Source organism: Strongylocentrotus purpuratus, unplaced genomic scaffold (assembly GCF_000002235.5).
Source record: "Strongylocentrotus purpuratus isolate Spur 01 unplaced genomic scaffold, Spur_5.0 spur5_scaffold_13, whole genome shotgun sequence".
NCBI lineage: Eukaryota > Metazoa > Echinodermata > Echinoidea > Camarodonta > Strongylocentrotidae > Strongylocentrotus > Strongylocentrotus purpuratus.
Window position 1 is genome coordinate 12614269 of NW_022145598.1, and position 15851 is coordinate 12630119.

At 37.9% G+C, this 15851-nt stretch overlaps 1 protein-coding gene across 1 annotated transcript in view; it reads right to left on the minus strand.

Moving 5' to 3' along the window:
- Window positions 1–8897, minus strand: part of LOC577178 (fibropellin-1-like) — a 30362-nt gene extending 21465 nt beyond the window's left edge. The window contains exons 1-9 of the mRNA XM_030983520.1: window positions 8732–8897; window positions 6898–7074; window positions 5848–6108; window positions 4038–4229; window positions 2571–2849; window positions 2064–2207; window positions 1437–1634; window positions 514–690; window positions 26–139 (exon numbers count right to left, since the gene is read on the minus strand). Of these exons, the coding sequence (XP_030839380.1) occupies window positions 26–139; window positions 514–690; window positions 1437–1634; window positions 2064–2207; window positions 2571–2849; window positions 4038–4229; window positions 5848–6108; window positions 6898–7074; window positions 8732–8813 (1624 nt within the window). The 5' untranslated portion in view covers window positions 8814–8897. The remainder of the gene's footprint in view (window positions 1–25; window positions 140–513; window positions 691–1436; window positions 1635–2063; window positions 2208–2570; window positions 2850–4037; window positions 4230–5847; window positions 6109–6897; window positions 7075–8731) is intronic.
- Window positions 8898–15851: the final 6954 nt, after the last annotated feature.

The window sequence follows — 15851 nt, forward strand, 5'->3', positions numbered from 1 at the left end:
CACTAGACCACAACATTGGACTTACCAAATTCACAATTAGTACCATTATAACCATCTGTACAGTCGCATTGATAATAGTTGATCATGTCCAAGCACGTAGAGCCAAACAAACAAGGGCTACTCTCACACTCATCGAATTCTGGCAAAGAAAAGAATGTATTTAAAATTACAATAACATAATTAGATTTGTAACATATTCAATCTACACGGTTTAATGAGTTTTATTTGCAATTATAAAAACAGCCTATTTAAAGGCAATTATTTGGTAACCCTGTATTTTACTCTTTTGGTCAATTCTATTAAGCATGGTGTAACATATTCCGCACCCGTCGAACCTTAACCGACATTATTCCAATTGCTTTCGTTTATGTGAATTAAGGGTATAATAAATATTTGTTCATCCTCATGTTGTAGTTATTACTTTAATGATTTAATTTTGAAAATGTGAGGCTTGGGTTTAAATCTTCTTGATTGCTTCTAATAACTATTTTAAAAAAGCAAAAGAGTGTAAACCTTGGCACTGTCCCCTGGCTTGACTCCACGATCCGTTGGGCTGGCAAACCGCCGACATCTCGCCCACTGGGTAGTATCCGTTATCACACACATAAAAAACGATGTCACGGAAATCGGATCCGGCACAATTTGGCGTTGAATTGTCGAGTGACGGATACACACCTCCGCATGACACGGCTAATAATTTTGGTAAATGGATAGAAAAATTTCAGTTTTAGTATATCTTTTATAGTAAGGAGAGATACATCAATATATCACTGACTGTAAATAAATGTAAAGGCAAAACAAATATTTCATCAGGATTTCAATGATGAAGATAATTTTCATATTACCCAGTGCTTTCCAATCCGGGAATTTGTAGAGCGCCGATATCTGGACCCCGTTTCATCAAACATGTTATCAATGACAAATATCAGATTTTTATATCAATTTCGCTCTCAGCCAATCAGATGCAACGATTCCAGTAGCTTATAACAGCTATTGCAAATTTTTATTGATAACAAGTTTTATGAAAAAGGGCCCTAGGTCCTGAAAGGCCCTGACATCGATGTACATCATTATGACGCAAGTACATCTCAATACATCCTTACTGATAAATGCTGTGCCTAAACAAACATGAAAGATTTCACGAAAAAATATCTCGTGCCATATTGTTTTGTCAAAGGTAAAGCCTAAAACCAATATATATTATAACTACTTTTACCCTAACCCTCTTGATATATTTCAAGTACCCAAAGGAATATTAATCACGTGATCATGTATTGATCGTGCGATTGTTTTTAAATATTCAACGATGAGACTTTTGTTCTTCTTCTCCTTTTTCTTCTTCCTCTTTTTCTGCTTCCATTTTTTATTTTATTTACTTCATTTGATATTTGCAACTGCAAAGTAAGGGAGAATGGAAAATGTCATGTATGACTTACGTATACATTTTGAAACCCCTGGAGAGTATGTTCCATTGAGATTACAATAAATCCGAGTGATGTTACCATCGAGGGTATACCCTTCATCACAGGAGTAGGTCACGTGTGACCCATACAGCCAATCAGAGTTCGAGGGTTCGTATGTCCCGTGCGCTGGTTCACCGGGGTCGTAGCATCTCTGTGGTTCTTTGGGACCAGCTAAAAGAGATATCGACGTATACGATTACAAAGACCTCCGACAATACCACATTGTATATCCCATACAGAAATCATCTTCGAATAACGTAACAGGTCATTCTAATATTCAGCAGGTGTTGGACAAGGCTATCAACATTGTTTGGGTTGATTTGTTGTCGTTTTTACAAACGTAAGAAAGAGATCAATAGGAGAAAAGCCACGATTAACATGAATAAATTGACGTTTCTCACGGCTTCTCTTCAAACATTAATACATGAAATATGTGTTCAAGATTCGGGCGTTGGGGCCTGAGCTATACTGCATGCCATTCCCTCCTTCCTGCTTCAAAATGTTATATATACCAACATTCATTCGCGTTGTAAAAAGGGTCTAATCTAAATGCCATCGACCTAACCGATGAGTAAACGTTTACTTTCTGAATGAACTTACTATATTGGCATAAGTAATCTGCGGTTGAGCTACATCTATCATCATTCCATTTATGGTTGCTAGTTTTAAGGAGGTCAAGGCATTGTTCAGTGTCTGGATTACTCGGTTCGCCCGAGCCCCAATAGAAGTTGGTGATGGGGCTTCCTGCAGGAGAATCGACAAAAAGTGGTCTTGATTTAATAACTGAAAGAACACTAGTGAAGTATTCAAGCTTAGTGCCCTTATAACACGTACAAAGTGGGTGAAAGATAAAGTTTGTTCTGGGACCACTTCTCTTACTACTTCTTCTTCTTCTTTTTCTTCTAATTTTACTACTGCTACCACTACTACATGGACTTCCTCCTCTAGATACTACTTCTTCTTTTTCTAGTTATTATTATTAGTAGTAGTAGTAGAAGCAGTAATAGTAGTAGTAGTATTGGTAGTAGTAGTGTTAATATTATTGTCTTTTTCTTCTGAAATTAAATCAAACAATCAGCTCAAAAATAATACGTTTGTCCAACGCACCATCCACCCAATGCCAAATCTTTCCTGCGCTTGTCTTTCTTTTAGCTCCTATCCACCAGTTCGATCTCGATGAGCTATCCACACTTCTTGCTTTCTCGACCAGGAAATCCTGTTTGACACCGTCATAGATCTCGACAACTCGACCAGATGTACCACTGCAAAATGCTCTCCCGTCGTTCCAGTTTCGTGGGTCTGTTACGAACACTTCACATTTTCCGTCATAGTCGTATTTTCGATATGCGGAAAGGATTAGATTAGATATTGACGAGCAAGCCATGTCTGAAACAAAAGGAGTTCGAAATAAATGTGAGATGAATGCATAGGGAAATAAAGAAGGTGGCAAGGACATTAATGCTATCGAAAAAAAATATCCCTAATGATATTCGTTTGTCTCGCAATGTATGGTCAACAAGGGATTTAAAAGATTACGACGTTTCGTGCGCCGATGCAACACTTCGTCAGGTGATAAAATATAATGTAAGCAAGCGTGTTTTATACTATTCTGCCTGTATACGTACATGGGCATTCTTTGAAAGCATCAAACACACAATCTCCACCATCTTTTCATTGCGCCAGGCATTTCATTTTTTTCCTACTAAATTGTGGCTCTCAGATTATATGAATTTATTTGTAATGTGTTATGATTTGTACTCAGTCATAACATATTTAGCTCACATTTATGTTCATTCTTTCTTTCACATGCCACAAAATTAAATCACAGTGGTGCCGCGAGTGCCGATACCCGATCAGCATTAACAAAAAAAGACACAATTAACAAAATGATTTGCATTGTGCAGTCCAAGAGCTTTGCCTAAGAACCTATTTCTGGGTCTAAATTGCTTGAACAGGTCGACTAAAAATCCCTTCATTACCTAACCATTTTCATACTGCAAGTTTTTAAATATACTTGGAGATAGTAGCATTACCCCTTCACGAATATAGGGTGGCATAGAAATATGATTTGAGTGCGACATAAAAAATAAAAAATAAAACCAGTCACCATGGCAACATAGCCGAGATATTAAACACTCCGACGTCAGACTGCACCAAACTACATGTATACAAATAGTCCGAATATCCGAGAATCAGTTTGGAGTCAGTTAGACCTAAGTCATACCAACTAAAACCGACACCAAACCGAAAGCAGACCAAAACATCAAAAATTACATTAGTCTGGATTCAAAAGAATTGCTCAGTTTGGAGTCGGTTAGACCTAAGTCATACCGACCAAAAGCGACAGAAGTCCAAAACATCAAAAATTACATTAGTCCGGATTCAAAAGAAATGCTCAGTTTGGAGTCGGTTAGACCTAAGTCATACCGACCAAAACCGACACCAAACCGACAGCAGACCAAACAACAAAAATTACATTAGTCCGGATTCAAAAGAATTGCTCAGTTTGGAGCCGGTTCGGTATGTTCGGAGTCCGTTTGGCGTTGTAACCGAGTTGAAAACTTTCAAACTTACCATACTCGCAGATGACGTAGTTGGGGATACCGCTAACCTCATTCTCCAAACAATCGTCATCATTCCAATTATAGTCATGATCCTTGTCACCACCAGGATTTGGTAGACTACTCAAGAAGACACACTGGATGTTATCACTGGTACTACTGGGTTCCTCCCAAGCCCAGGAGAAGTAATCTAGTGGTAGCCCAGCTGCAAGGTTAAAGATAAAGTTGAGTTTTGTTCATACAATTGCATTGTGAAAGAAACGATGTGGAATCGATCAGAAAAGGTTGATCATCTAGCATATAATTATTGGTGTGTACTGCAAGGTTATGGAATCATCAAAATGATAAGAAATTTGGCCCAGTCTTGGTAAAGTTACATGCACTGTGCACAAAAAGATGTATATGGGACTACACGAACATGTGGCATAAAAGTCCGTCCCGATTTGTATGTTACATGCCATATTTAGAATACTAAGGCATTTGAAGAGCCATGCATTTCAGGAAACATTTTTTATCTCATGTTTGTTCACACCTGTATAATTCAATGATATCGCTCACAGATTATTTTTAACCTCTTCCCAAAACTCAACCTTCTCTTTAAGTAGAAGGAGCGAAATAAAAGCCATTAACAAGTTGGTATTTGAAACTCATCAAACTCGTACCCTTTGGAGTACAAATGTTTTCGTTTATGTCGCTATGTCTGAAAAAATAATAGTTTACTAAGAGGATCAGGAAAGAAGAGGTAACAACTCTTTCCAACAAATTAAACTCGTTCCTTTTTATTTCAAAAATGCAATCCATTATGTTGTCGACATTAAGTAGATCTGTAAATGAAGGCAGCAGGTAATTTTCCAGATCTGTTACGTTGTTGTTGGCCATGATAGCAATTATTGTTCAACCAGCGGCTCTTACATTAAAATCGAATTACGTCACAATATATTTTCGATTATCACTGTTTAAGTCTTACATCATGAACATGATCAGATGAGCAAATACCACCTCAAATATCAGGATTTCTATTTCAGTATACAAGGCTTGGAATCTTATCTGGTCCTTTCCACACTCAAATTTGATCGTGTCCATATGATTTCATAAATCTCGGTATAACTATATATATAAGGACTGGCATGAAACCTGACACCAGGGGTGTTTCACAAAGATCCTAAGTTGACTTATCTCTAAGTTGGACTTAAGAATCATGAACAGCCGTTAGCATCTATGAACATATTTTGTAAAAGATATTTTAAAAGGCATAAAATGTTGATTCAAATCATTTATAATTTCTATTATCAAGGAGATTTCATGTTCTTGATGTGGAATTTATAAAAACTCTAAAATACTTGAATTTTCACTATTGAATATATTTTATTTTAAGGCTACAAAATGGCTATCCATGATTTTTAAGTCCAACTTAGAGTTAAGTTCGACTTGGGATCTTTGTGAAACACCCCAAGGAATTTTAGAGACGAAGTTCGTGATCGCAATCATGTAAAAGTTTGTTCTTCCATGCCCGAAAAAAAAAATCTTACAATTTAATCAACTACGGGGTAAAGGGGTACCGGAGTAAAGGAATTCCTTGAATTGTGTGTGCACTTATAAGCTGGTGGCCTAGCAGGGCCGGCGTAATAATGGAGCGTCTTGGGCAGGTGCGCTGTGGATATATGTCCACTATCAAAATATCCAATATTATCATTATTGTTATCATTATTTTATTTGTTTCATTATTATCATCATTATCATCATCATTATTATCATTATCATTATTTGTATTATTATTATTATGACATGGAATCACTCGAAACAACTCTAACGTAACTACTTACAATCATCCCAGTACCAGATGTATCCGTAAGAGCCCCCAATCCAGTGCGTAGTGGCCACGCCCGCCACTTCTCCTAGCTTGTCTTCCAAGAACGTCTGCACGTCTTCATCCACCACAGTGGCCAGCTGTCCTACCGGGCTACCGCTGGCGCACACATCGCGGGCATTCTTCCATGTTCTCCAGGCGCTGTTGGCTCGGAAACAGGTGTTGTTACCGTACTGCCAACTCCCAGACGGACACACGTCAGGACTGCTCAGATCAGCTAGTTAGGAGTTTTCAAAGAATTGTGATCGGGAGGGAGATACCAACGAAACATATAAACTCGTTAGCGTGATCATTATTCATTATGGAACAGGTGAAGACCGAGCACTAATTAGGAATGTCATTTATTTAAAGATGCATTTGGGCCTCATTTAGCAGCAAAGTCACAATTCAAATAGAGTTTGGATATTTGAATGAGATTTTAAGGAAAGTTTTCAGACGAAAAACAATGAATGAAATAAATATTCATTTTATAGGTAGGTTCTTTTTCATCGATTGTCCATTTCGTTTCTTGACTGATAGATTTGGCATTGTATGAAGAGTACGAAGTATCAGAGAATACGAGAATACAGTTAATTTCCTTGTCATTCAATCCAACGATAACCCCCCCCCCTTCTCTCTCTCTCTCTCTCTCTCTCTCCCTCACACACATACTCACACACACACACACACACACACACACACACTGTCTCTCCCACTCCCCCTCCCACTTTTCTCTTGATCTACTCACTCCGATTCGTTTCCATATACATAATACTGACAAGTTAAGTGTCCGACTCGTGAAGTCTGGAGAGGTTTGGGGGGGGGGGGGGGGGGTCTCTTGTTCGGAACACGTTCAACATATCGGTGGGTCATAAAGCCGCCCCCTAAATATCTCTCTCTCTCTCTCTCTCTCTCTCTCTCTCTCTCTCTCTATCTATCTCTCTCTCTCTCTCTCTCTCTCTCTCTCTATCTATCTATCTATCTTTCTATATCTCTTTCACCGTTGTTGCAGTAAAATGCTACTTACGGAAACATTCGGGGCTTTCGCCCGACCATGTACCATCTTCGGAACAGGTCCGCGATACCGACGGATCGTAGAGACGGTAGTTGGTGTCACAGGCGTACGTGATGACGTCACCATAGTAGCGCCCTGATCCGAATACCGAGCCATCGTTTGGAACGGGAGGCTCTGGACAATTTACCCCTGTAAACGAAAATATCGTGACAAGGAGAATTAACTAAAAGATATTCCTAACAATTCCTAACGGATGTGCCAAGCAAAATCAATGCTCAAGATTGTCAATGAAAGAAGTAACATTAAAAATTGGTGCTCCTATCCGCATTTTGTGTCTTTGCTCAGACATCCATTTATTCAGCTGTCATAATTGAGAAAATAGGCATATTTTTGTGGGTAAATGTAACATAAGTCATTATTGAAGGATGCTTTATTGTTGCATTTAAATGGTTTAATTTCAAAAGGTCTCCTTGCACAATTTGAAGTCGTATTTAACTTTACTTTTTCTGATGCTCATCCACCTGATTCATCTCTTGAGCTGTGATCTAACTCTTAGTAGATTATTACTTCAATTTAATTCATCAATCCATCAGTACAATAAACGCATACCCATTATACTATTTTCTTTAAAAACACATTTCTAATACAGATCAACTCTAAATATAAATTGTCGAAAAATTTTGGGTACATGTACATGAACATTAATCACCGAATGTCTTGCACTCATGGGCACCGTTCCCTAACAAGGAGAAGAGATTTAATAACACATTTTACCACACTTAAAGCGAAGGTTGAGTTCTGGGAAGAAGTGAAAAATAATTTGTGAGCGTTACTCATTCTTATTATGCAAGTGTGGAAGAACATCAGAAAAGACATGTTCCCTGAAAAGCATGGCTCTTCAAATGCCTTCATATTCTAAACATGCATGTAACATCGTAAAAATCGGGGGCCAGCTTTTTACGCCACGTGTTCGTGTAGTCCCATATACATTTTTCTGTGTACAGTGTTTGTAACTTTACCAAGACTTGGCCAAATTTCTTATCATTTTGATGATTCCAGAACCTTGCAATACACACAAATTCTTATATGCTAGATGATCAACCTTTTCTGGTCGGTTCCACACCGTTTCTTTCACAATGAAACCGCATGACCAGAACTCAACTTCTTCTTTAAGTGGGATTTAAAATGTTATTATTGTTTCCCCTGGTCACTTGATTTTAAGCGCGCACCATCTCCACTCTTTAGGAAATATTCCTTCAAATTTCAATACAGGCCAATGAAAAAGGTGTCACTGGCTGAAGATATTCCTACCAGGTAACCATTAACTTCACCTGGGTGGAGAGTGCAAATGTAGGACGTTAGTGTCACAGCTAGAGATCGAACCGCAAACCAAGTGACTCACAGTCCGACGACGTATCCATTAGACCACGACTCCTCTATGTATTAGGACACACACTAATTTTGTTTTCTAGTAATCTGGTAATAGGGACTTTTAGATTTGCACGACGACATAGTGGACTGCTACGTGTGCCGTCCTTATAATGCACTGTGATGTCCTTTTAAGGCGCTGCCAGTGCCTTATAATTACGTCACGCGTAGCAGTCCACTATGTCGTTGTGCAAATCTAAAAGTCCCTAATATAGTCCCTAATTAAGGCACTGACAGTGCCTTATAAGGACGTCACGCGTAGAAGTCCACTATGTCGTTGTGCAAATCTAAAAGTCCCTAATATAGGCCATATAAACAAGACGTTTCTAAGTATAAGATAATATGCATTGCTTATGGAATTCTACATGAGTGCGTATAAAGTAGTAGACAACGAAAAATATTCAAAGGTGAAACTCACGATTGCACTGGGGCAATGTTCCGGTCCATGTTAACGAGAGGGCGTCACATATGAGAACAGTAGTATCACTGACGTCATCCATGACGTATCCAGGATCACAGTTATAGAGAGCGTAGTAATCATCTTGTATAACATAGGATCCATGTAAAATGGAAGACGGTGTACTACAGATGCCTGTGAATTCCATTAAGAAGTTAATGGTATAAGTAGGACTTATGAAATGATATTCGATTCTACTTCAGATTTAATTTTCCACACAAAAATATCATCTGTTTTAGCGAGACAGTACTCACAATGTAAAGTCAACATAATAATAATAATAATAATAATAATAGTTCAGTTATTGTATAGCACATAATACGTTATGAAATAACATCTCTATGCGGTTCCAGAGAGCTTCGAAAATGAAAACTCTAGCTTTAGCTCCGGCAGCCTTTTATATCAGCGCACAGCGCATTTCAAGGAATAATCCTACACCAGGTACCCAACTACCTCACCTGGGTTGAGTGTGGCAAATGTAAATCAATGTCTTGCCAAAGGACATTAGTGCCGTAATTTGCATTCTATTGACAATAATTCGCAGTACTGGATCATGGTTACAAAGTACTTCATATGAAATTAGATGAGGACAAATAATTTGCAGGGAGTTAATGACGTGGGGATCATTGATAATCTTGGAGAAAATAATGGAGGGACATACGATTCCCAGGTATATTGTTTGTTTGTTTGATTGATTTTATTTCTGCGTTCAAACATATACAAATTCAAAATTCAAAGTACAAACATTCGAACAGTAACAAATACAATGAATAAAATGTTTACAAAAGTAATTAAATGGAAAATCATGTACTATTATATCATACGATAAACATGTACGAAGCATACAAATAAGATAAGAAATGTGAAATATTTTCAATAAATTAGAGAGGTAATTTAGACCACCATCGTGAGCGGTTAGGCTGGAGATGGATGGCGGCCTGATTCTTATACACTATAGGGTTTTTAAAGTTCATAATGCAATAATGAATAGTGTGAGAATAGTGATTTAATTAAACATTAATTAAAACATAGGAATGTCTGATATGAATACTGAGTGCCAATCACAATCATCATGGGCTATCGTCATCGTTCATAGTTTTTCTTTTTTGATTGATTGATTGATTTTATTTATTCATTTCATATAACAATTGTTTGCACAATAAAGAATATAGTTGACAAAGTAAGATCAAAATTATTAAATGAACCAGGAACCAACTGAAAAGCATAGCTTTTTTTTGTAGGTTCCCAAGAATAAATATACTATGAACATTATTATCATAAATCATTTTAAAGTGTCTTAATAATCACAGTAAAGTAGATATAATATAATAACATATCTTCGTAAACCATTTTAAAGTATCTAAATAATCAAAGAAAATACCAAAAAAAAAGAATGACAAAAACGGGACACAAAGGACAGGAGAATTACATAAAAAGATAAGACAAGACATGACAAAACAAGTCATAACAGGACAAGATAAACAAGACAGGATGGGACAAGACATACAAAAGGACATGACAGGACAAAACAAGACAAAAACAAAGCTGCACACAACCCTGCGACATGAATAACTTTTGTTCTCGCTGAAACTTAATAACATCCCCAATGGATATCATTTACAATCATTTGATGCAAATGTCTTATAACCCTTTCGGAATGTGATATAGAAGTAAATATTATTTGTTTTATAAGATAATGTTTTATTTGTTTTATAAAATGATGTTTTATTACATGATTTTACTAATGACCAGTCATCAGAATTTGATAAATGACCGGTCGTTATCCAAATTACGCGTTAGGCAAAATAAATGCCTGGTCGCGTGTACGCTTAAAACCAATTATTTGATTAGGATCCACGCCGTCATCGTATACAATTTAATAATGATGATATTAAAGAGGGGAATTGTGATCATTGATCATGGCAATATTGGTCATAGTTCATACATATCTTTGTAGACACCTCTAAGACCCTTGAAAATGTTGCATATTTCAACTGAAATAAGAATGTTATGTGCAGCCTGAGTACAAATACTTAATCCAGAACTTGATATGACAATCTCATTTGGGGATTGTCGTGGTTATTTTTCTTCTTCTTCAAAATACAGTATTCCAAAAAGACAGTATCTTCTAAAAATCAAAGCAAGCACGTTTATACATACCAGATGCGACGATATCCCTTCCTTTGTCGAGAAAAGCAAGCACAAAGAACAAAAATATTTTCGCCTTTGCCTCCATCTTAACAATTTCTTATACTATCCTTAAAAACATTCTTCTCGAAGCTTTGTCATCCATAATAAAAATCCTTTTCACTTTAAGCAACTATTATGCAGAAGATAGTCAAACAAATTTGAAAGCGCCGTTGCATCTATTTCCAAATGTCCTGTCAGATGTTACACACCAAATATACTTAAGATAAAGCACGAAGACGACCCCTTATTTTGTTTCATTTGCAGTGTGTTAAAATCTTTTCGGTTATCTTGCTAATCTTGTTACGTAAAGTGCCCTGGCTGATATCAATCGTGTATTTGTGCTATCGGCGTGTGTACCAAACACGGTAGGTATTAGTCCTACCAGATAACAAATCAATGTTGACATGTTTGTCCATAACAACAAGGTCAAACACCAATTTTATCAACCCGCAAAGAAACGAGATATGGCACATATATTTAAAGACCCGATCATTTGTCAGAAAATTTATGGAAGGATATCTTTTTCATTTGTTCGTATCTCGATCTGTAGGAGTGGTAATCACTTTGTTATGTCATAAAGTTTTTACGATTTTATTTGACCAAATTTCTTAATCGGAATATGAAAAACGGTGTTTCATCAAGGCAGGGGCGGCGATTTCTGTTCATGACCGGGGGGGGGGGGGGGGGCGAAATGCGAGGGACGAGGGAGCAGTGGCGTAATAACCAAAAACGTTGGGGGCAGAAAAAAAATCCGCATCAATACCATTCTTACATGTTACATGCAGGCACCGCGGAACATTTTTCAAAGTGGGGGAGGGGGGGCTTAAGTATTTACGATCAGGTAGAGCAAAGCAAGTGGGCGTAACTTGGCGTGGGGTCCAAGAGCAAAGCCCCGGCGGGGGTCAAGCTCAGTGGTTTAAGGCATTTCATTAAGGTCAGATGAGCATCCAGGGGGCTGCCTTAGGGCTCCTGGTGGCTTCCATCTTTTGATACCTTATTTGTGACACTGGCGTGCAGGTCACTAAGTGGAGTGGGGACCGGGCGCGGAGCCCCCAGAAGCTCAGGTATTTTAAGCACTTAATTACGATCACATGAGCATCCAGGGACACGCTTTAGGGCCCTTGGTGGGGTCCAGGGGGCAGATCCCCCGAAAGCTCAGGGGAAAACCATGCCATTCAGCAACATTTGTAAATTACTGGTATCCAATTAGAAATAAACCACCTTTTATGGGAGGGGGGCAATTGCCCCAAGCCCCCCCCCCCCCCATCAGTACGCCGGTGCGAGGGAGCATAATGAACGAGAGGGGTGAAGGTGACGGAAGTGACTATCCCCTCACAGGTTTTCTGAAGTTTTGGTGTATATTAAAAGAATTGTAGTATAAAAACAAGCAATATACTTTCTTTACACTTCACTTTTCTACATTTTGAAGGAAATTTTGCGAGGGAGCGTAGCTCCCGAGTGAGAAGATATTTGCATTTTTATTTGTATAAACGCTGCACCCTTAGGCTCTCCAGAGCCTAAAAGTGTGTCGCAGTCTTCAGTCAGTATTTGCTATACATTTTTTTTCTCTCTTTTTTCACATTTCCCGGGGGGACGATCCCCCCCCCCCCCCCGCTCCTAAAAAAAAATCGAGGATCAGGGACTAGTAAAGGTAGCAGAAGGGGCGTGTGGGTCACATGTCTTGGTCTATATTATTCAAGCTGAGGCGTAGCCGTGGGTCTAGACCATTAGCGGTCACCGGTAACACAGGGGCGTTCTTACTTGTTTGATGAAAAGAAGTTTCACATGGCCATTGTTTACTGTGAGAATGTGGCGCTCTCGCGTCTTCCGGCTTCATATTTTTATTGTTTCGCCGTCTCCCGTTACACCCCTCACCACCGGCTCTCCCCCTCGTTTCCCGCTATTTTCTGGGGGAGGGGTGGGGACGTGAGGCCCCGTACCCAAGTAGTTGTTAGCATATGAAGCAACTGGCAGCACATGAAATTCGACTATAGCATTAGAATGTATGGCTCAATTGAAAAGAAGTGATCAGTCTATCATTAATCACTAAAAATATCTAAATAAGATTCGGGCTCGGAGGTTTGTCTTATAATATTTGAAGATATACTTATTCCCTTCAAGTTGGTAAACATCTGATAAAATCCTAAAACCTCTAGATATTGGCAAAAACACAGGGTAGCCTATTTAAAAAGCACACGTGTTTGATAAGCCGAGAGGGATATGCTTAATGTTCAATAATTGAAATTTTCGACGACCGGTGTAATATGGATGGCCTTATTAAACAATACTTCTGAGGATCTATTTAATCTATAGTGCATCTAAATGCGCTGTTGTGTGCACTCCTAGATTTGCTTTGGAGTAAGCAGTAATATATTTTTGTCTTGCCCCCCCCCCTTTTTTTTTCTTTTCTGTTCTTTTCTTTCTCTTTTTTTTTAAATTCTTTCTCTTTTTTGTATTTTCTTTTCCTTCTTCTTTGTTTCTTTCTCGTTCCTTTCTTTTTCGATGTAGTGGACTTAAACGGACAATTAATGTTCATCATAGAAGAAAAAAATTCAACTGTTCATAATTATCTTTTCATTATTTATTCATAATGGTTATGCTTTAATTAGGAATATAGCCGCGCAGTAATTAAAGCTTGTATGACCCTACACACTAAGAAAAAATGGTGCAACTATGCACCTTTAGGGGTTCAAACCAATGCAACAATAGCAGCACCTTTAGGGGTTAAATCCTGCACCCTTTTTAAAGGTGCTATCCTGCACCCTTCAAAAGGGTGCCAGATTGAACCTTTTGGGGGAAATGTTAGTACCCTTTATGGTTCAATCCTGCACCTTTAGGGGTGCAAACCGATGCAACAATAGCAGCACCTTTAGGGGTTAAATCCTGCACCCTAGTTTAGGAGGGTGCCAGAATGCACCTTTCAGGAGACATGTTAGTACCCTTAATGGTGCAAACCGATGCAATAGCAGCACCTTATTAAAGGGGTTCAATCCTTCACCCTTTAAAAGGTGCAATCCTGCACCCTTCAAAAGGGTGCCAGATTGAACCTTTTGGGGGAAATGTTAGTACCCTTTATGGTTCAATCCTGCACCTTTAGGGGTGCAAACCGATGCAACAATAGCAGCACCTTTAGGGGTTAAATCCTGCACCCTAGTTTAGGAGGGTGCCAGAATGCACCTTTCAGGAGACATGTTAGTACCCTTAATGGTGCAAACCGATGCAATAGCAGCACCTTATTAAAGGGGTTCAATCCTTCACCCTTTAAAAGGTGCAATCCTGCACCCATCATCGAGGAATACTCGTGACATTTGCTCGTACACATATACATATTAAACATGCATGATGTTTCTTGGTTAGTAATCATATAATCAATATATATATTGCTAAAACGTGAATGTAATTGTAACATGATCAGACAAAATAATCTATTGGTTAATGATTGCCGAAGGAAAATACAAATCACAAAATTGATGTGCATTGTCATAATTTGCTTAACAAATCATATGATAAATGTATTTTTATGTGAACACGTGGAAAGTAATCATGAATATGCATGCAATATGCAAACTTTTATTTTGCACCTTTTTGGGTTGTTAGGGTTCATTTTTGTGGGAAGGGTGCAACATCTTATATTGCACCCTTTTTTGAACCCCTTTTCCTTCAATAGGGTTCATTTTTATGTAAAGGGTGCAAACTCTTATTTTGCACCTTTTTTTGCACCCTCTTTTCTTAGAGTGTACATGTTGGAAACTATGTGTACACCCCCCCCCCCTCCCACCCCCCCCCCCCCCCCTCTCCCGAACCCTCCCCTTCGGACTGAATAGCGGAATGGGGCCAATGGGCATCTTAATCATATTATTCGAATTGCCAGTTGATAAGTGATCTGGGCAATATAGTTGTTTGCTGGCGATAAGAACGCAACAAATGATTTAAATACGATCCTAGTTTAATGATGTTAAAGAAGAACCTAGACTAGATTAATTATAGCGTAACGGAAAACTGTTGTTTTAGCAATAACACGCGTTGCTTAATTGGATCAGAAAGATTTGTCGTTTTCTGGTAGGAAGAGATTAAACCTCACGATTTCTTCTCAACTTAAACCCTTAAAGTGTTACCTGACTGAGATACCGGTAATCTCACTCTGTATTTGTTCCTGATTTGTTTTATCAATCTATCTATATAATTCTTGGTACTATTCGTACTATAGTTATCAGTTACATTGTGTTTTAATGTCAAAATTTCAACTATTATTATATTGTGTTCACGTTCAAAACAATTATTGTTACATTTTGTATGTTGCAGAAGAAAAAGAAAAATCAATTCATCTATATATTTAGACTGTTCACAACTTCACAATTTCGGCGTAAATATTCATAAATGAATAATACACGCCAATAATAATGTAGGCCTATAACTTGTATATTGTATTATGTTCTAGACATGTAATATAAAGAGATTTAGTTATCTAAGCCCTGCACCTGCGCGTTAAAACAATACAAGTATAAAACAAACGGGTGAATGGTAGAAACCATTATCATTATAACAAGTATTGATCATAATAACGGATTATTCAAAATTTAAAGAAAAAGTTGTTTTCCATACAAATCATGCTGGTAAAAAATTAGGTTTACCGTTCAGTGACCTTAAAGATTAGACAAGACATTTGATTTTTGTTTATGTTGTTGTTTGTAATTTTTGTCTGTTCATTTACAACAGTAGGCACATTATTTTTGTACATCGGTAATCTAAATTTAAAAAAAAAAAAAGACTGGCAGAAAAGGTGAGAAAGAAATTGGTTAAAAAGAAAGAAGACGAAGAACCAAACATTAATTAGAACAAGAACACTAACGGGGGAAAATGAAGGAAAGAATGTTATTACGCTATGGCACGC